Raw genomic sequence first — 22666 nt, 5'->3', positions numbered from 1 at the left:
TCTCGGGCGACGGGCCAAAAAGGGACCGGCAGCCTCCACCTTCGTTCGACTGGATTAGAAATCCCAGCCAGTGCGCGGAAGCAGAGCTTCTGAGGCGAAGCGAGCAGCTTTGTTTTGGGATCGCGGCCGCTGAGCCACTTTTTCCATGATGAGCACGCGATCGAGATGTGATTGAAGCCCGGCTTTAGGAGCACAGACACTTGAACCTCGGGGGAGAGTTTCCATTGCCGTTTATTTCATCACCATTAATGGAGGTCTCATTGACTGCTGGAAAAAGGAAAAGCAGCTAAGAATAGCTGCTTGCAGCCCGTCGGTTTAAAACATACAAACATACCTTAAATGGTCTGAAGAGGAGATACAGCTCCCGTGGTTTGATATCCAGCGGTAGCCCACTGACAAATAGTGTTCGGACCTGAGGAGGACAAGAGAGAGGGATTATGCATTTTTCATTAACCTCCGTGGTTATAAATAGCCGCAGCGGCTCTCTGACGGTGAAACAAGAGGTTATGAGAAACAGGACAATGAAGTTAAACAAGGTACGCTCCAAGAAAGACTTGTCAAATACAGGTGGAGATATGTTTCTCTTCTGCGAGCACCGTCTTTTCTGCACCAGTGTGCTTCTCTGTGTAATCTACAAAGGGCCAATCCCCCCCCCCCCCTTCTCAGTTCTATCCCCTGTTTTACATTTGAACTTTTCAACTTGCAGCTTGGGCTGGCGATGCTGGAGAATTAAAATGTACTGTATATGTTGGGTGCAACGGATGAGAGAAAAACCCAAACTGTGAGTCAGACAAGGGGCAGAAGTGCAGCGGAGAAACGCCGTGACGACTACCAGCTGGCTTTTAGGCATAGGAGGTGCCATTATTATGTTGTGGTAGGTGTGCTGATCAGGACGCAGGTCTGTTCAAATAATGTTTATGTAAATGACTTGCGTTACAGAATGCTTTCAGGCTCTGCCGTATCAAATACTACTTTCGGAGAGAAAGTGTACAAGCTCCAATGATGGAACAACTTCAAAGAAGGAAAATTAAGCAGATGAAAACAGGTCGATTAACTGAAAATGAGACCTGAGACCTCTTTGAACACATTTCGTGCACGAGAATTTGGACCGGTCTGAAACAAAAAGTAAAACAGGATATAGCGAAACTATCTCGACCTGTGATTGGAAAATAAACAAGTTCTGATCACAGGCTCGGCTGCATCTTTGCTTCCTTTTCTTTAATGTATAAAAACAGATCAGAACAGATTTCAGATAAATGTTTAGGACATCTTAAACATTGGTGTAAGATTCAAATCTACTGCTTCTATCAACTATTCCGCACCACTGCAATGTATTTTTATTTATTTTTTAAAATCGAATTAGCAAATTAGACTTCAAGGAAAACAAACAAAAGGCTTGTATTGTAGAAATAATAATCAAAATAAACAGGAGTATAATGACAACACAAATAGCATAAACAGCCCATATATTGTATAACTAAAGTCTCTATTCAGCATGTCGGCAAAGATCTTGCAATTTAATTTATATTTGTATCTTTAACACTAGACTTAAAAGAAAGAGTGCAATTTTCTTTGGCAGTAGTTGTCGAATGGAAAATAAAATTCAGCAATCGTGAGATTATCCCTATTTCTGAATTACTGAACAAACAAAACAAAATAATCTAATGTATGTATGGATGTATGGATGGATGGATGGATGTATGGATGTATGTATGTATGGATGGATGGATGGATGGATGGATGGATGGATGGATGGATGGATGGATGGATGAGTCAGAAATGGTCAGGCAAAAACGGTGAGATAACCTTAGCAAGACAACAAAAAGCAAGAGACTACCCTCTTCTACTGGGTTATGACATTAATTCTAAGGCAGTCTACCCCTGTAGTACTACGCTGTGTCTGGGTTAAATAATTGGAAGATGTTTACTGACAGAACAAATCCAGTGACAAAAGAAGTCATTTTCCCTTTCCTTTTTGTTGGAACCACAAGACTAAACATCCACTGACCATTAAAGAACAGGCGTAGGATATGTTATGGCACATAGGGATTGTTTTTTTAGTTTTTTTAGACCAAGAGGATATGTCCACCTTTACATTAGGTAGTGCAGAACTACAAAAGGAAAAGGGATATCTAAGAAATATAAAAGTAAAAAACAGATTCCAATTCTTTTTGGAAAGTGGTTAACACCAAGTGGTGAACAGTTTTTCTCCCTGAAAAATCTGCCTTATATTACAATAAATTAGGTCTGGCCTTGAATGGGCAGACATGAAGTTGTGAATGAAATAGCCTTAATAAGTTGAAAAAAGCTTAATGCATATTCTCGACAGAATATTGGACCGAACAATAATCCTTTTGGTTGAACCGTTATTCAGGAAGTTGTAATTTTTCTCCGCCCGTATGCAACTGTTTAATTTTTCCAGCCTGCTCAGTCGTACAATGGAAAGCCGGACTTCCATGTCTAAAAAAGGCCGGTGTGAACAACAGCAGCAGCAGCAGCAGCAGCAGCTCTGTCCACACATGCAGACCCATTAGGACCCGAGCCACGGTTTGGTAAACACAGGCAGAGCAGCACCAAGGAGCACAGGTGCCGAGAAGTCCCGTCATGCTGCTGAGAGCAGATCTGGTTACAGATCTGTAGGCAACCAAACAGGAAATTCTTCAGTTACATGTAACTTTGAATCTGTCTGTGCTTAATGAGGGGTCAGCCCAGGACAGCACGGTTAACGCACATCCAAACACATTTGTTTGATTAATTCACTGAAGCAACCACTCTAAATCTCTACCAGAAGATTTAAAACGTAACTCCTGTCGTACTTTTGTATACACAATACATCCAAATATAAAGAAAACAATCATATGAAATGGACAAAATGCACCTGAATTAACTATGAATTACATCCGGTTCATTAATATTAATGAGGAAAACTGTAGCTTTGCACACAAAGCAGAATCAAAGCTCTCAGACTCATTAGATTCACAACTCAGGGGACAAAAGGAGCTGCTGAACCAACACTACACCTCATTCCCAAATGTAACCTGATCCACACCCCCAAAGCCGAAGGCTGATCAACACGTAAACAAACGCAGCTTAGCAACTGGGGGAGCCAAATCCTGGTCAGCGTCGCCGCGCTCATCCAAACACAAACTAAAAAAAAAAAAAAAACGTTCCTCCTGTGGCCACTTTCTCACCTTTGCTCTAATCAAAGGTGAGCTGAACCCTCACTTTGCTTTGGTCTGAGGACGATCTGTTTAAATCGGCTCTGATGACGGCCCCCTTACAAAAAAAAAACAACGACTGAGGAGAATGAAATCAACCGGGCTTGAGAAAAATCCAGGCAAAAAAACGGCTGCATGCAGATAAAAGATTAGTGGAACATCGGATAATTTTAAACGATGCTCCAGGCGAGAGGGATCCAGCTACAGGTCACCTCGACCCTTCCTTCCATCCATCCATCTTTTCTACTTGTCTGAGATCAGATCATGGGCTCAACAGCTACACAAAACCCAGATTTGAGGCCAGCACGATATTAGAAAAACATGCAATGCTTCTGAATGTTGCGCTAATGATATGTCCTGCAATAATTACCAAGTACTTTATACATTTTTCTGCCTTTTTGGGTTTATAGAAAACCTAGACTCCAGATACAGGGCAATGTATCCAGTTACTGATAATATATATATATATATATATATATATATATATATATATATATATATATATATATATATATATATATATATATATATATGTGTGTATATATATATATATATATATATATATATATATATATATATATATATATATATATATATATATATTCATTCATTATTTCCATCTTAACAAGGTTTTATCAAAAAAGTTGCTAATGACGGCATCTACTGTTTTGGCTCTGAAACAACTTGGTGTATTTTCTTAAGGACTAACCACCTTTTTACCTTTTAAAATGTTTATATCCAGCACTAACTGCCGTAAGGCTCGGAGAACCTTAATGCATCGTACTTTAACAATTGACTAGTCTTTATAGAATGACACAAGTATAACCAGCTGATAATATAATATAATATAATATAATATAATATAATATAATATAATATAATATAATATAATATAATATAATATAATATAATATAATATAATATAATATAATATAATATACCTAATCTGCCTGGGTTACCACCCTGTAGACAAAACAGGGAAGACAAGAAAAAAAGATAAGTGGGAGAGGAGCAGCACTGTGTTACTTTCTGGTTAAAATTTAGCAGCAGTATAAAACCTTGGTATACTTTATACTTTGATGTTGACAACCATCTTATGTTTATCTGAAACTTACTGGAATAAAATATGTTCTGGCATTGCCAGGCTTCTATGGTTATAATTCATCTTGAAGCAAAAAAAAAAGATCTACAAACAGATAAAAACTTGTCTCAGGGAAAGAATCTCATGTAGGCCTCACACAGTTTTATTAAGACCAGATTAGATTTAGTGTAGTTGTCTAAAAGCCAAAGTGGAATATCATAATTGTAACTTTAAGAGGAAGCTGGCACCTAAGCACAAGAAAAACTTCAGTCATCCAGCACTCTGTCTCATCAGGTATCATCTCTAACTGAACCTCATTTCTTTAGTCAAAGACACTTGAACAGCAGACAAGTTAAGACACACAACAACGAGCACTCCACAGTCTTCGGAACAATAGGACATTCTTGGCTGCTTCGGACCTCATTCCTGAGACTTCCTGATGTCAGCTGTTGTGATATATGATCGTTTTTCCCCCCCCTTTGCGTGTCCGGTGGGGAGCCGACTGCACACGCCGGTGAAAGGCAAACGTGTCAACAGCCCCTCACAGCATGCGTCTGCTGTTGAATACCGCGTCAGTGTATTATGCCGCTATCAGAGTTGTAACGGGCTGTGAGCTTTCAGGATGCAGTAAACCAAAGTGAAGGTCGGCCCAGCCGCTGAGCAGACACAAAGTCAAACCTTCTGCTATTGTTTTACTGGGCTTGTTTTATGGGTTTCCTCGTGAGCCGCATACCCACGTTAGTGCAGAGCGTCCGGGCTCAGGCCTTTCAATCGTTGACCATTTATGGCGCGTTCACACACGCAACGGAGTAAAACGATGGCAGGCTTCGATTAAAAACAGCAGCCACCACCTACAATAAGCCAGCTGAGTGCTTCGCAGCCGGCGTGCCGGCGCAGTTCCTTGGCAACGCCTCAGCGGAGCAAGGCAGAGAGCGTAGCCCCGGGGCCAAAAACATCACATCCTATTAAGGCCACTTCTGCAGCAAGTCCTGGGGGGGGATCCGTGCACCTCTAATCAGAGATCCCTGACTCCACAAGCACCGGATGAGGTCACCACCTTATTGGCTCTCCGTCAATGCATCTTCCAGGTTTTCTTCTACCACCCTGTTTATGCGGACCAAGGGGTAAGGAGACTGGGCTATCTTGACGGAAAAATCTAATTATCACAACTTTACAGAGATTCAAAGAACATTACAAATCTAAGTATGTTCATTATCAGCCAAAATTAAGGTTTTTCTCTAAAATGTACAAAAGCATGTACCTTGCTTTAAAAGCACCTTGCACCTTTGTACGTACACGAACCAGTCATAGTAATCACGGGGTTCCCAAAGCAGGGGTCGGGGCGCCCCAGGGGGGGTCACAAGACGCCATCTGGGGGTCGCGAGTTGATTCAACATTTTGTGACTTTACAATATCAGAGATATACTTGTTTTAATATAGCAGATTTACTGCTTTAATCATGGAGAAAAAAAATTATTCCCAAAAATGTACAGCTTTTCTCACTCGGTTTTGTGTGTGTGTGTGTGTGTGGAATTTTTTCTCCTCTGTGGCCAATGATTTATTTTACTTATTCTTTAATCTTGTAATCGTTTTTGGAAACCATTAGAATAAAGTCATAAGGCGCACAAGAATAAAGAACATTTCGAGAATAAAGTAGTAATATCAAGAGATGGAAGTCACACAGTCGTCTGAAAGTCCTGACACTAAGAATAATTTGAAGCTGATATGCAAAAAAGGTTAGTATTTCCTTATTTATGAAGTCCATACCAAAGTATAACTTTAAAAGATGCTCAACTTTCCTCATTTTAACACAGCGGGGCAACTGGGCTTTTTTGTTAGGGTTTTCATAAAATTACTACTTTAGTCTCGCAATTTTATGACTTTTATGATCGGCACACCAAAAGGGGGTCACGATCTGTTACTTTGGTGTTCGTAGATTGATAAGTTTGCAAACCCCTGGTCTAACAGAAAATTAGCTGATCGTTTGATATGCCTGGTTCATTTAGGCATCTGGAAGTGAGAAAGATGACTTATCAAACATTAGGATGGTGAAGAAACTGGATTTAAGAAAAGTTTGAATGCGCCAACGTGGGCGCTGATGCCAAATGGGCAGAAACTGCTGACCTACTGGGATTTTCAGACACAACCATTTCTCTGTACAGGGAATGGTCAGAAAAAAGAAAAAGAAAAACAGCAGTGGTGTAGAGGAAAAAGGTGTGCCGATGTCACGGGTAAGAGCGGAATGGGAAGGCTGATCCGAGGTGATAGAAAGGCATCAGCAGCTCAAATAACCACTTGTTTAAGCAAAGATGGCATCAAGATGTCATGTCTGAATGCACAACATGTTAAACCATGAAACAGATGGTCTGCAGTCATAAAAGACCAGGCCCCACTAACGTTACGCTAAAAACAGGAAACTGAGGCTGCAATTCAAGCTGGCTGACCAAAATTGGACAATAGAAGACAGAAAAATGTTAATTTCAGCTGCAACATTCAGATGGTAGCGTCAGAGTTTAGCGTAAACAGCATGGATCGATTGCTTGAGCCAACAGTTTAGGCCAGAGGAGGTTGTGTAATAGTGTGAGGGATATTTTTTTGGCACAGTTGTGTAGAGTTGCTGACCATCCATTTATCATTGTCTATTGCAAAGAAGGCTGTGAAATTTCCCGATGTGTTGCCTTATGAGGACAGAAGAGGATGTCACTGTTACCTCTTAGTCTTTTTGACCATCTGGGGCTAAATATTTAAAGCGCTTCACGAAGCCAAGATGTAAACAATAAATCCTAGTTTTACTTACTTACCATTTTTAGTAAATATCCAAAACAACAAAATGAAGACGTATTTTCCATTGGGTTGTAAAATCTGGCGCAACAAGTAAATACGCAGAAAGGAAAAACAAAGCAAGCATTTTTTTAACTTGGAATGTTTATCTATTTTGGCCAAAGAAAATTCAAACGACAAAGATTAAAAAAGCCGATAACATGACTGGTCTATCCACTTATTGACAGCTAAAGCCGCTAAGAAGCCAATAAAACCCTTCAAAACTTGTCTTCAGGTCAAAGCTTTTTCCTGCGAGGAAACTTTATTTGGTCATTCACAGTGAGTCAATATGAAGAAGCTTCATTTCTATAATCAAACAACAGAAGTTATTAATGGGTCATTTCTATTCTGCTTGCATTGTAGGCTTTGTCCAAATTGCTACACCTTCGTCTGCAAGGCTTCATTATAATCTGCTGCACAGTGTGACTCCCTCATACATTTGGTTTGACTTCGATGGATTGCTGTTTCGACCGCTCAATCCATCCGTAGCGAGTGACGCGACCTTGTTGCGATGTGAGAAGATTACTACATGTTTCAGTCTCCCTCCTTGAAAGAAAGCGTCGGACAAACACGTTAATGAGACGAGGGGTTTCCTTTGGGCCATATGGGTATAGATACAGCTTTTACCTCCTACAGAGGAGTATGCCTGACCTTAAAAAAACGTTATTTCACCAAATTTATATCTTCATTAATAAATGTCTTTATATTGAGAGCCAACTAGAAGTGAAGTGAAATCCTTTGTTTCTAAGGTCTACTTGGGCAATCAAGCTGATTCTGATGTAGCATGGTTGTACCATTCAATAAACCAGTCTAGTTTTCTGTTATATGGTGGCTTATTTATAAATATTTCTAACAAGACCTTAGATAAAGAGTTGTCGATGTTTTTTTGCTCCTGTTTAGACTTGCAGTTCTGCAAAGCTTTGACCTGCCGAATATCAGTTTTAGCTAATTTAGATTTCTAATTTAAGAAGTGCAATCCAGACCATTCCTAATATTTCTATAGGCTTGCTGTTGTGAAAGTAAGTCACTATATTTGAAAAGGAGATGTCACACTGTTTGTGTGACAGGAATGGCTTAAAAATATAACTAATACTTTAAAACAAGCCCATAACATGACAGTTTTTAAACTTTAGATCGTCTTTAGCATCCTATAGCAGTTAGCGTATGTGGCATCGGAAAGGCTAAACAGGGGCCTCTGTGTGAATACTTGAGCGATTTTTAACCAAGAGATTTCCAAAACACTTTTTGGAAACAGGACTCAACAGGATCAAAACACGCTGGTATACCTCCATCCCTTCTGCTGGTGCTAGTTTCAAACACAGACGAGAGCCAGGCTGTGGTATCCCTCCCTCAGTAACAACTTTCACACGGAAGAGTTGTTGTCAGTGCAACCATGTGGTGTTTAGCTATGGTGCATTCACGGCCTGGATAAAGTCAGCATTTATCCATCACTTATAAGTCTAAAGGCCAATTTGTGAGGGAGAAGTCAAGGGTCAGGGCCAATCTAGCAGAATATCGGCTGATTCTAGTCACCAGTCAATTTTGATGCATCTAGTCTGATGCTCCAGGCAAATGCAAGGCATGTTTGCCTGCAGTTTTAAATTCATTCATTCATAATTTATATCGCAACATATTTTAGTGCAGTTCCGGTTTACAGTGCACAATTTAACAAACTTAGCGCTTTGCTTTCTTTTTTTGAGATGTTAAATCTAAGGAGCCGTGTTGAGTGGATTAACCAGCCACACGTGACACTGGTAGCCTGGAAGCTGCAGCAGCCAGTACAGTCTCTGTTTCACTGTGAACATCACTGATAAGTCTAAAAGCCAATTTGTGAGGGAAAACCCTGATTCATCAAATCAACAAAATAATGTGCACCTTCTATATCAAAATGGGCCATGATTGTCAAATAACTGGCCATGCTAATGCCATAAATTTATATATTTAGGCAACATTTATCACAGTTCTTTGTCATATTTGTATCACTCAATAACAATATTGTAATGATAATAAGTTAGCAATATGTTGTGCAGTCCTAATAGCACTGATTTAAAAAAATGAATGATTATCAACGTTGTTACATGCATATCTGTGCAACATTTAAATAAATATGATGAATGATAATTAATATACATCAAAAGGACTGATAAAATAGGGTGATATTTGTTAGCAGGATGGATAGTAGTAATAGTATTTTCTAAGGTAAACGCAATATCATCTTGTTTGAATCCTGTAATCTCGTAAAAATTAGATTTTTCATATTTCCTGTATGAATCTTGTTATGGCCTATGAAATAAACGATGAGATTAAACAAAATCGTCCATCAAACGCTTAGACAGGCTGCTTTTAAATTCTCGTCTTCTGAAGCTCACACATTATCCCATGAGAGCAGAGGCCAAGTCGAGTTATCCCGCGTCAGATGAGCTTCTTGTTGTTAAAGACATCCTAGATAAACACCTCCCCTCTCTCGTTGTCGCTGCTCCGTGTCGGCATCAGTCTCCATCACCCTCGTGGCTTTGTGTCTTCATCTTACACGTCAAAGAACGTGAGGGGTGAGCGACTGCAGGCCCGAGAGGTGTCAAGCCACCATAAATGGATGAGCCTGTCTGTCTGCTAATGACCAAGGTCGGCGGGGTCAAGTTTCACATTCAGGGTCAGAGATCACAGGTTAGGCACGGGTTGTTTTTGTAGGGCAGAGGTTAACTGTGGGATTGAGTGCACTCCAGGCGTCACGCCTGAACTCCGAGTGGAGGACGTCTTGTTTTTTTCCGTCTCTCTCTCTCTCTTTCTCTCTAACTCCAACAAGTGCTTTTGGCGAACAATTACGGCTCAGCGAGTCTCTGCAAACCTTTGAAAAACATTCAAAACAAATGACTTAGTAGGCTTTTCTTCCTCTCGGCACAAGAATGTCTGTTGTTTTTAATCTGGCCTAGAAACAAAAAAAGGTTCTCTAAATTTTCTTTTTTTTCCCCCTCCAACATATCAGTCTCTTGGTGTCACGTGAAAGAGGAACACGTATTTTATTTCTACAGATTGTCAGCAACACATCAGTTTGACTCTTAAACTGTCAGCTTGATAGGTCATCCAAATCACGCTGAACTGACTTGATCTCCCCCTTGTTTTTTGACATCTAATGAATCCCCATGAATGGACTTAAAATTCCCAGGGGCTCATTAATTTGAACTGATCTCCGCTTCAGCGTTCACCAGGCTCTCTGCTTTTGTGGCTGGTCGACCAAGTGAACACCTTAAAGCGTTTGTTGTGTTGTGGTTGGATGGACGGAGGGTAAATCTGTCAGATGTAAGCGAGGACCGAAAAAAAAAAAAAGAAAAAACAGCTGATCCTGAGTCATCTACAGCAAAGTGGGTGAAAAACAAGATTCGTCACCATTGGTCAAATCATCATTCACCACAGTCTGGTAATCAGAGCTGTTAGCATTTGATTTAGCACCGTGTGTTACACTGTGTTGTCAACTCAGTATCAGCATCACACGTTTGTCTGTGCTTTGATTTTTGTTTATTTGCTAACTTCATAGCAGATCCTTTTTTATATTTTAAATAACTAATTAGTATAATGTTTATCATTCATCATACATGCCATAATACTGTTGAAATAAAAATTATTATAATGGACTTTCAGTAGGCCATGGCCTTAAATGGTACTATAGATGTCCTCGGCCAGCCTGTATGAGACTAGTAAATCAAACTTGCATTAAGAGTTTAATTTTTGAGCTAATCTGAATATGTTGATTTTTGATTTTTTTTTTGGAAGCCTATAAAGTCGTTTCCTGCGTAAGCCTCCAGGGAAGGTTCTTCGGCAGTGAGCCCTGGGAGTGGGCTCCACGCCGATAAATAGAGACGAATGTCAGGAATTCTAAAATAAAAAATAAAAAATACAAAGTTTAATATTGACAATAGAGTTTTAAACAAGATAGGGAGCTGAACTAACATCAAAAGTGATGTTGTAGGTGGTGAAAAAAAGAGTCGGCTTGAAATGAAGTAAATCAGACTAAACATAAATTGAAATCCGAGCCCTCGTTTAGTTTAGAGAAGCGGTTCTGTCAAAGCTGATAAGTCTCTGGATGCGTTTTGTATGTTTTCCGTATTTCTGCGTTATTTTAGTTATGTTGGTGACAATCTCTTAAGATTTTACCAGTTTCTCTATTTTTCCAGTTGGAGAACTAATTTAGGGGGGAAATGGGATAGGGGGTAATTATGCCATTATGCCATTTATCAAAAATGCTAATAAATATATAATAATACATTTTTAAATGATTTTTTTTTTTTGTTTGTGTGTGTGCCTAAGGGGCACAGTTAGAGCTCAACATGAAGTTTTTTGTCAGAAAACAAATGGTGGATCCAATTTTGGGATTGGTGGATAATAATTCAGACTCTGTGGGGCGGGCAAGGGTCACACACTTGAGGCAGAAGTCAGTAAGCAAATCGTAAGTTAGGTCGGAGCACTGAAACAAGGTCTTTGTCCAGAAATCAGAAACTCCGTAAAAGTCAGACAAGGACAAGGCGAGGCAGGAAAACCCAGGAGACAGAACCAAGGTCAGGCAAGGACATGGAGAGACCCCTGGACATCTACTGGCAAGAGTTTCTGATAATCTGGCAAAGCTCTGTAGACAGCAGGTTAGAGTAGAGCAGGTCACAGGTGCAGAGCATGAGGCTGATTACAGCGGAGCAGGTGGGCATGGCAGGAGGCGGAGAACGAGTGGACTCTATTGTTCAGTTAAAAGGTCTACTGTTGCCCTTTGGTAAATACAGGAAATACAGCTAAGCTACCCAATCTGACTTTCCTGTAAGAAAGGGAAATTTGTAACAGCTGATCAACAGTGTGCAGCAAAAGGTTTGGTGGCTTCATCACGCATCCCCGTTAAAACAACCTTAAACTGTAAGATGAGTATGACTTTTACTTTAAACTTTACTTTTTAGGCCAGAAGGAGGGCCAGTTCACTCGATAAACTCATGTAGATCTGATTTGGCTCAATGACAACTTTCCCACAAACAAAAAAACTAATAAAAAGCCTTGTACTTTTCTTTGAAACCACTCGAAGAAATAAAATCTATTTTTAAAAAAATGAAAACCATAAACTTACAGCCAACAGGGGACAATGGAAACTAGCTCTAAATGCAAAGCTCCAAATGGCACCTCTGGTATAAAAATGTGCAAAAAGCCTTGAAAGGAATCATTTCTGATACAGCAGCATAATCTCAACCTGAACGTTTAGAAAAACCTAACCTTCAATTTAAGTAAAACATAAAATTAAAAATTCCAGTTCACAGAACAAAAATGTTTTTGGTAAAACCACCAGTATCATCAGCAAGCGTGTCAAACAATTGTAACAAAAGGATTATTTTTTATTTCTAATTATTTTTAATTAGAAATAATTAGGCTAGTCAGTGTTAAAAAATACATCGGACATAATGTGTCTTTGCTGCTCTTCAAAACAGGAAAGATGAAGGAACATCAAGTACGAGTAAGACGGATGATGCTTAGTGTTTACAACAAAATAGCTCTCGCCAAAACTGACTAATATCTACAATCAGAGCAATAATCATAAAGTTAAAAACAACAGGATGACACTAATTTTAATGCTAATTAATTATATTTGTCCATAAATGAGGAAGTTGCTGGAGGTAATTTAGGCTATGCTACTTCAACCTCAATACGTCGGTGAGATCATTCTTGTGATCAGAAAAAGGAAGAGGGAGGGTTGGCGGTCGTTGGCACGCGGTTACCATTCGGCCCGGAGTCCCTCCTCGATTTCCACCGTCGCAACCCGCCCCGCTCTCAGACGTCTTTCAACCTACGGCCCCGATAAAGGATAAGGGGCGCGTCTGCCGGGACTTAAGTGGGCGCGTGCAGGATGGAAACGACAGGAGTTGATAGCTCTGCAAATTATAAGCGGTGCCAGGGTGGAGCGAGGGAAAGGGGGAGGAAACGGCTAGAGAACAAGATAAAGCCAGAGGGAGGGGAGAGAAAGGGTGGGACAAAGGAAAGACGGGAGGGAAGGAAACAGAGGGGAATGGCGATAAAAGTGGCAGGAGAAGATGGATGGATGGATGGATGGATGGATGGATGGATGGATGGATGGATGGATGGATGGATGGATGGATGGATGGATGGATGGATGGATGGATAGATGGAATTAGATGAAATCGAGATTCTGAGAAAGAGCAATGAAGATAAAAGGATCTCAGTAGCAGGTGTGAAGACTGAGAGCATACACTCCGCGCTGTGAGGCGGATAATTATAGCTCGTGAGTGAGTAATATTTAGTAAAGCTGACAGCATGACAAAGGACGTTAAAATGTCTCACACATCTAGGGAAAAAAGTTCACACTTCCCTCCGTCGCGGCGTAGTTTTATCATATCATTAACTACAAAACAAGCTAAGATCTGAGAGCGGGGGTCTTTTCTGGGAAGCAGCACCCGATCTTTTCAGTGTATTCTGCATGATTTAAAAAAGACAAAGAGAAGTAACAGTACTATACATATATAGGTGGGGTTCTTTGATTCTCACGTCTTGTCCTGACGCAACTAGGCCTTCTTGCTGTATTTTCAAACCCCTCTTGTCGCGCTGCTGACAAACGGCTAAGATAAGATGACAATTCCCCTCAGGCTTTTATAAATAAACTCCCATCTATCAGTCCGTCAGACGGAGCAAGGTGTTTTACAGTTTGAACAAGGTAGTAAAGGTGGCGCGTTGTTGCCAACATTACCCTCGCCTCACAGTGTATTTCGTTGTACTTATTTATCCCGCGTTACATATTGTGCTTTTATCGTTTCTTTTATGAGCATCTCAGAAGGGTTGATCTACTGTAGGGCTTTCGTCCGCTCAGATCCTCCATACGTTTGCGCCCCATCGTGCCGCCCCCCGCCTCAGGTAACGTTTCATGTCACAGAGAGTTAACGTATCAGCGTGCCCTTTTCAGAGATACATGCACACCGATCACACGCATCCCCAACGCCACCGCGCTGCGGACCCAGCTTCTCCAGCAGCGAGACCCCCCACCCCCCCACTGCCCGCCTGAGACACACACACACACATAAAAAAAGGTCACGCTCACTGCCCACATGACCTGCTATTTTGAAGAGGGTACCTGAAGCAGGCCAAGCAAAGCCCAATTACACCCTGAGGGAGATGCACCACGTTTGCCGAACTCGTTCGAGCGTTGCGCTCCGTAGCTCTGAGAACGCTCAACAAGTGTGAGAGGGTTCAAGAGTCTTTGTTCGGACTACTTCTTTCTCCAGTCGTCCTTCCTGTGCAGCGAAATGAAGTTTGGTCCGTCATGGCTGTAAAGTCTGGGCGGGTTTCGACTCAAGGAGGCATGAGACATCCGGAGGAGGACGGACAACAAACAGGTGAAAGGTCAAGCTTACATGGGGGACTTTCAGAGCTGAGACGCGCTCAGTACACCTCATTCGCCTCTTGCGTCTTTCTCTGTTTCTCCGTTAAATGTCAGAATACGGCGAAAGATGCCAAAACACCTTGTTTGTTCCAACACACCATCCAGAATCGAACAGGATTGATAAAATGCAGTCAAACTCTTTCAGTCGGGTGATCACCGTCCGGTACCGATTTCCTGGTTTTCTGTCAAGTTCAGGCCTGTTGGTTCTGACTTTGTTCTCCTAATAAAATCCTCAAATTCTCATTTCAAACATGTGGAGCAACGTTTACCATAAGATATGCCTTACTAGTATCAAGGTATACCACCTTTTTTTAAGTTTTTTAAGTTCAAAATTGTGGCAAAAGTTATGTTTTTCAAGCTTATAATGCTCTTAATAAGATGCCAGATTAACAAAGTGCTGCCCCTCCCCCACCTGCTGCTGCCAGCTGACAGTAGATTGGCTGAAACGAGGGTGGCTCTTTGGAAATGTTGCTGTTCGAAAGAAATCACAGACAACGATGGCATGAAGGTAAAGGAGCGCCATCTGTCACTCCTGTTAGGGTAAATAGAACTACAGCTTGCAAAACAACAGGCTATTTAAGATCGCAACATAGTTAAATAGTCTGGTCTGACTAGTTAACAAGATAATATCAACCTGTCGTATTCTCTATTAGGGGAAAAAAGTCATGATATGCTAATCATATCTATGGTACGTATAATGTAAAAACAACTAGAGCAGCACTGATTTCCAGATTTCCAGGACTTTAGTGAATGAAAGAAAGTACTGCAGGTACTTTAACTCTGATAGTGGGAGGTTAGTAGCGACGGAAGAAAACTGGCTGATTCCAACTTCTTGTCAATTGACTGGTGCATTGCTAACTAACTATAACCGTAATAATTAATGTCTTTTTTTCCCCAGAACTGGTGAGATTTGTTCATATTCTGTTTTAATCAAAAGAAATGTTGGTACGCCGTGTTGGACGTTTTGTGTTACACCTGTGAAAATAGGGTGCTTTTATTTATTCGTCGTCATGAGCTTCTCATGCACGAGCGAAATCACTCCCAATTATCTGTGAGTAATGAACTCAATACTTTACAAGAATATCTATTTATTTCGCCTTCTCTGCATGCCCTCTGTCTTGAAATGTCACCTTTCTGATAACGCCAAAGTGTGCTGAAGTCTCAGTGTTCATAAATATCCTTCCACGTTAAAATCAGCAGCAAACGCGCATTGGCATATTTTCCTATCCGAACTCTCCTGGTATCAGATTCGCGCAAGTCTCCTCTAGGGTCCAGCCCGGATTTCTTGTCCAAAAAAGGCCTGGAAAGCGGCCGCAGCAGAAACATATCTCTGACAGTTACCAGCGCGCGTCACCTCGACTTCATCAGCAGCCGAGTGCCACAAAACCTGAAAGCATCCAGAACACCTGATAACCGCGCTTATCGCAGGGGTTCTCCAGATTAGATGTTGGAGGGGGCTGAAACTGCCCCCCCCCCCCCCCAACCGCCCTGCATATCTCACCGGCAGACAGGCCATGTTTGGTGAGCAGCGGTGCACGGAAGACAAACGTTAAGCATCGGCGACGGCGCGCGAGGTTGAGCAACGCGGCCGAGCTGGCAACAGTGCTTTACTGGTGCGAATCAGTGATCCATTGAGACGCAGCCTGCGCAAGAGTGGGGAGGGGGGGGGGGGGAGGAGGGCGTGATGTTGTTCAGCATGTGAGAGTCACACCAGCCCGCCTGTTGAACTTTGCCTCTCATGAGGTTACCGTTTATAGTCGGGCAGTTAAGATTTGAGGAGAATTTAAGAAACGGCGCAGAAAAAAAGTACAACCCGTCGCTTTTCCTTCACAAACATCTACGCCTGTCTGCAAACTTGAGCACGAGTGGAAAAAAACAACAACCCAAAACCTCTTCCCCCCCAACACAAATCATTAGAGCAAAGACAAAGTGCTGCTGTCTAACCTTATGTTCATTCGTCCGAGCAAATGTAAGTGTCCGCCAGTCTGGATGAGATCCAAACATTTCTACAACATTAGATTCCTCTGGCCATTACTCTCCCTGTCTCTGTGTCCGCCTTTCACGCAGACAGCCCCACGACCGGTGGCTCAAGCCCGTGGACGGCTGGGAATTTCAAACACGCGTGTCCAGCGACTCCAGATATTTATCTATCAAGCGGCTACAAGGCTGCAAAGCAAACAAATATTTTAATCGGATACTACTATGAAACCGGGTTATTATAATTCAGTCAGTCTGTTTAGTCGGATGAAACTCATATCAGAGAACGAATTTGCCCGGGGTTCAAGGTCGTGATATCTCACAGCATGCTATCGGAGTTTCAATCAAAACCGCAAAAAGCAGTAGAATATCCCTTTACTAGAACGGCTCTCTATATCAAAGCTATAGGATGCTAAAGTGAGAACAATACGAGCTAATTCATATAAAACACATGCGTCATCCTTTGGTTTGAAGAGGTGAAACTTTTGGAGCCAAAATGCACAAAGTTCTGATTTAATTTAAATTGAAGATACTTTTTATCCCTCTTATTTTCTTTTTATTGTCTTGAGGCGAATCAAGAAACCTTAGAGATTTTGTTCAACGGGTCTATTAAAGTAAGAGATCGACTAACTGATTGGCTGACAAATTTAGTTGGTTGATTTCTACGATTATTACACACAATCTATCTGCTGGAGGTGGGGACTGGCCAATTTTCCCTGGATCTGCTATGATCGCGACTCTTTTTTAATCTGTTCATTTAAAAGGCACCAAAGATCTTCCGTCGTTTTGAGTCTGTAAATATATCTTTTATAGACCCTTTTACAAACTGTTCCTCATTAATTGTACAATGGAAATACTTACATAACATTTGTTTGTAAACGAATGAATAGATGAAAAATAAATGTATTGACGAACAGCAAGTAACTGAATGCACTTTTTTCGAGTTTCGCAAAAATCTGACAAAGATTAGGGAAATAGACTTTGCTGCATTAAGGGGACATTCTTGTAGATCCTTCAATTTCCGTACATTCGACACTAACAGCTGTTTCAAGAAACTTACAGGACATCTATTTTGCTGGTATATGGTATATTTCCAAAAAAACACATGGAATTTGGTATTGGCCAGAAATGGCCTGATCACTGCATCTTTATACACAACAGATTAAAAGATGAGCACATCTATAATTCAGTTTTGTTGAAGTTCGCACAACATTTTTTCTTAATGTGATTGTGCTGATGAAGCTTCCTCTCACAGCAGTGGGGTTCTTTGTTAATCCCAGACAAGCAAACACTCAAAACAACGTCAACGTGGATATTGTGACACTTTTTGAGAGATCGCTGCTCAACCTAGAACGGGAAAATCATAAAACCTTTACTTTTATAGATTACAACCACACATAAAGTCTCAGCAAAAAAAAAAAAGATAGGATGTACACCCGTTCACAGTGTCTACACATAGTATAATCTGTGGTGTGTGGTTTTATATAGTTACATTAAAGCAATGATACAACATGGAACCAGATCTTTTGTTAAAATCCTAGGGTTACTTTTTATTTACTGGGTCTAATTAATTGGGTAGGGGACATTGCTTTTACGCGATGGTGCAAGTAATAAATGTTTTTCCCTCCTTCATTAAGAAAATTTTATATTCTGAACTAAATGAATATCGTATTATGATTAGGGGTTAAAACTGAAAAATAAATCAGCATAAATAAATAAAAAATCAGCACTGGTATTGGCTATCAAAACAACCTAATTGATAAATGTCTAATTAAATACTAATTCTCCTAAAAAGGCATCAATATATTCAGGATGAAATCAGCAATAACTGATAAAATAACTGTTTAGGTATATCTGAATGTGACTGTATTTAGGACACAATTGAACTGACTATATAAATGGATTGTACTGGCACAAACTGCATTAATCACAACTGGACCAACTGGGACTGTGTACAACGAGACATGAATTGACTTGCTTGTTTTCTAAATATATATAAATAAACAAAATTGAATGGAATACGTTTTACCATTAGATATTGGCTGTAACTTTAACGTGCAGAGACAGAACCGTGGTCCAACGGGGTTGCCTGTCAAACAGTCCCCCCCCCTGAGGTCAGTGAAAGTTCAAACTGAGCTCCTCAGCTTCAAAGAACGCAGTTTCTCATCCTTACGCCTCATCCAAGAAGTGCAGCATATAGACTCCCTGCATCCAGTAACCCCCCCCTGCCCCCAGCTCCGGACCAAATACGGCATTACATCAGTCCAGGCATGTTTGGCTATTCAGTTACACAGTGACGAGCCTTAATCAGATTTACTCCAAGAGAAATATCTGACATAATCTGATACACCTCCGTTGCATCTCTCCACTGCGGATGGGCCGAGCTCTGAAATAACAAGTCTGTCCTTTGAATGGAGACGCATCTGTGCCAAAGCAAAGACACACACACACACTCACACACACAAAAAAAAGCTAATAGGAGATATCGTTGGACCAGATTGTGCAATGTTTATAGAAACTGAACCATTATCTTATCTATTAAAGGAAAGATTATCTCACCTTCTATTCGCTCCCTAACAAATCGCTCTGTTGTGTTTAGACGGAGAAGGTGAACTGTAAGGCAACAAAGAGTTATTGCCAACATGTTGCAGCAGCAGTTGTTTGAACTTCAATGACTCCTCTGTGCTTCACTGAAAACTGATTCCCTTTGGCTCAGAATCTGTTTTTTAGCGCTTTGCTACAGAAAAAAAAACTCCAAACTTCCTCATTTGCCATTTATTTATTCTTCCTTCCCCTATTATTATTATTGCAAAGTGTTTACATAAACAAGGCCGTGGATCTCCATTTGGTTATGAAAATAAAAGATGAAAAAATGTGATTAATTTGGTGAAGAAGAAGGAAAACTATAGAGGAACATTTTAGGAGGTGCTTCTTGGTTTCACCACCAGACAAATATAGACATGCGAGAAGATATGAAATAGACACACGTCTAGGATTCCTATGAGTTTGGACGTGAATTTAAGAACCATTGCTCAATTTTTGTGAGCCCGATGACGGGAACACTCTTTCCTACCATAAAAGGGCAGTGACATGATTTTAATAATTGGATGTTCTCATCGCATACATGTAAAAAAAAAAATACAAAGAATCCAAATACAAAAAAATATATATAAAAACATTAAACAACAAGCCATTTTATTTTATTTGGGTTTTTTTTTTACAATTTCTTTTATTCTGGTCGCAAAACGTGAGAAATTAAATTTTATTTTGGTTCCATTTTTCTTTCATGTTAAAAATACTAAAAACTTAAGGGAGCAATAAATTAATTTTCAAAATTATAGATAGAAAGAACTAAAAAATGATGTGAAGAATTAAAGGTAATATTTCAGATGGACTATGGTATGACGTCACGCCGCAGATCTCTGCATTGTTCTCTGGTCTTGTTTACATAGCTGGGTCGGACCATATCTGTACGTGCGGGAGTGTGCATGTACGCGCATGTGAACAGCTGCCACTCAGGAGGCCCCTCCATGCCCTAAAATACCACCAACAGAGCAGCGCACTGTTGGAGCAACATGGAGGAGAACACCACAGCAGATCAAAATGCTCGCTTGTTAACAGCATTATAACGTTATGAGCTACTTACTTCTTCACAAGAAATGTTTCTCCGAAAGGTGATGCTGTGTTTTTGTCCTTTACGAATATGTGCATAGAATTGAAAATAGGGGCTGGGTTTTGTTTTGGTCTACAGACAGTTCTAAAGCACCACCTAGTGGTGAAATATCGCTTATTGCTCCGTTAAAATCAAAACGAAAAAGTGTCATTTCATTCTGTAAGACCTCATATTGCGACCAACTACACTGACTGCAGGAGACTGTAGGAGGCGCTGTTTCCTCTCTACAACTCAGAGGTGCAGCTGTGTGTATTTTATTCTTTAAAGACAAATATAGATCGAGAAAACATCAAAAATAAACAAATATCTAAAATTTATGTGATACTGGACGTTTATGGGTTTTGTTTTTGTTTTTTTTTACCCCAAGGTAGAAAACATTAATTACTACATATAGGCAGTGACGTCACATGATCAAACATATAAGGTCAAGGCATGTTTTGGTAATTAGATATTCTCACCGGAAGCTGGTGATAAAAAAGAAAATAAACTGTTGACTTGGTGCTGTTCGTAATTATTAAATATTACGTTCACCGCTTTTAACTGGTCAAAAACGTGAGAATACATTTTTGATTCGTGTTCTTTTGGTTGTTTAAAAGAGAAACAAAATTCCCGAGCGGACAACTCGCCCCTACCATATATGGGCCGTGACGTCATTAGCCGAAACATAAACTTTGCGAGGACAGGTTGAGGTGTGTGTGTTTGGTGGAGGGAGTCCGAACACGAGAAAACGGGACATCTTTCAGTTTTACTTAGCTCTAAATGTGAAAAGAAAAATCTAACCAAACGTACATTTCTGACCAAGGTTTAACAAAAATTTTAAACATTTTATTTTAATATTTAGAATTTTAACACGAAAGCAAATGCACCCTGGTTTTCCTTTTACGGTAAAACGACCGTGAAGGAGGTCTGCTGTAACTTCAGACTACTTGTGAAATGGAGCGGTTTAGGTTTTTCTTTTTCCTTTTTTAAGACAAGTGGCCAGTCTCGGCACCTTGAACCTGTTTACTAAGCGCTAAAGCCAGCAGCGGCTGAGCCGCAGCTCCAGGTGGGCTTCATACATACCTCCTCTTCGTGGTTGCTGAATTCACTCTGCTCGTTCTCCTTCTCTATTTTGTTGCTATTCATCTTTTTTCCTCGCTCGGGGGAAGGTCGTCTTCCTCTTGTTTCGCTTTGTCCTGCTGCTTCTTCTTCCTCCTCCGCAAATTAAATTAAAAAGCACCCTCCGACTGGACCCGAGCCTCTTCCCTTTTAGTTCGGCGACATTAATACTTTTTTTTTTTGTCTTGTTTTGTATTTAATCAAAGGAGTGAAGAAAAGGGGATGGGGTCAGCTGCGAGTGGCGTGTTGGTCTCAGCTGTCGGATAGTCCCTCAGCATTCCCTGGAATAAAAGCTTCTTCTTTTTTTTCCCCCCGCAGGGCTCCTCTTGTTGCTGTTTCCACCCCTGAAATGAAACACAGTTTAATGTTGAGCGAAGCGCGCCGCAGGCAAACTTCTCCCCCCCATCCCAGCGTCCGTCCGTCCCTCCGCGCGGAAGGAGGCGAGGAGGGAGGGAGGGGTTTCAGGGTGGGGTAGAGAGGGGCGGGGGGGGGGGGGGGGCTGGAGGATGCGCCGCAGCAGCAGCAGCAGCGTTTATGGAGATTTTATCAACCGCTGGAAGAGCTGCGGCGTCCATCACCTTGTGGACCAGCTGAATGTTATTTTAGAGACTGAGGCGTTCCTGAAATAGGATCCTAATGCGCCGGCTTGTGTTTTTATCATCCGACTGCCTGCCTGTGTGCAGAAGTTGTTCAGCGGAGGGGTGTGGACAGATGCTCGCTTTCTGTCGTCTCCTTGCCAATGTGTTCGCCTCTTTTGAACTTAACGTTACTGTCTTCATGTTACAAAACAAATCAAACTTTAACGTATTTTTTTTTGTAACCCGGAAATAGCTACATGTTTTTTATGTTATTATTATCATTTTTTTTTTTTTTTACTTTTTCATTCAGTCTCTCTGAATCGGTACTTTAGGTTACTAACATGTTACAGCTACTAGTTTTGCGCATTTACAGACTGAATATCTGGCTTATTCTATGCTAAAAAAAACTCAAGCCCTGTCAGTTTTGATTTAGAGTATCAATTTTCAAGACTTTGAAAAGTGGCAAAATATTATCTATTTGTTCTAACACATCAGTGAATGTTCAATTCAATTCGATTTCATTTATACAGCGCCAATTCATGAAACGTGTCATCTCGAGGCACTTTCCAAAGTCAAATTCAATCATATTATACAGATTGGTCAAAAATTTCCTATATAAGGGAACCAGTTGATTGCTTCAAAGTGCCGACAAGCAGCATTCACTCCTGGAGAAGCGTAGAGCCACAGGGAGAGTCGTCTGCATTGTCCATGGCTTTGCAGCAATCCCTCATACTGAGCAAGCATGGAGCGACAGTGGAAAGAAAAACTCCTCATTAACAGGAAGGAAAAACCTCCAGCATAACCAGG

General features: G+C 40.8%; 1 protein-coding gene across 7 annotated transcripts in view; it reads right to left on the bottom strand.

Moving 5' to 3' along the window:
* LOC105936218 (RNA binding protein, mRNA processing factor) overlaps nt 1-21714 on the bottom strand; it is a 59854-nt gene extending 38140 nt beyond the window's left edge. For 3 of the 7 annotated variants that reach the window (XM_036146466.1, XM_021323760.2, XM_036146467.1), the window contains exons 1-2: nt 21246-21713; nt 335-412 (exon numbers count right to left, since the gene is read on the bottom strand). In XM_036146466.1, the coding sequence (XP_036002359.1) occupies nt 335-412; nt 21246-21308 (141 nt within the window). In that variant the 5' untranslated portion in view covers nt 21309-21713. Of the gene's footprint in view, nt 1-334; nt 413-21245 lie in introns of all 7 variants that reach the window. The other 4 variants (XM_036146468.1, XM_036146469.1, XM_036146464.1 and 1 more) reach the window with 3 other exon arrangements.
* Nucleotides 21715-22666: the final 952 nt, after the last annotated feature.

Source organism: Fundulus heteroclitus, chromosome 14 (genome assembly GCF_011125445.2).
Source record: "Fundulus heteroclitus isolate FHET01 chromosome 14, MU-UCD_Fhet_4.1, whole genome shotgun sequence".
Taxonomy (NCBI): domain Eukaryota; kingdom Metazoa; phylum Chordata; class Actinopteri; order Cyprinodontiformes; family Fundulidae; genus Fundulus; species Fundulus heteroclitus.
This window is presented reverse-complemented; position numbering and strand designations above follow the sequence as displayed.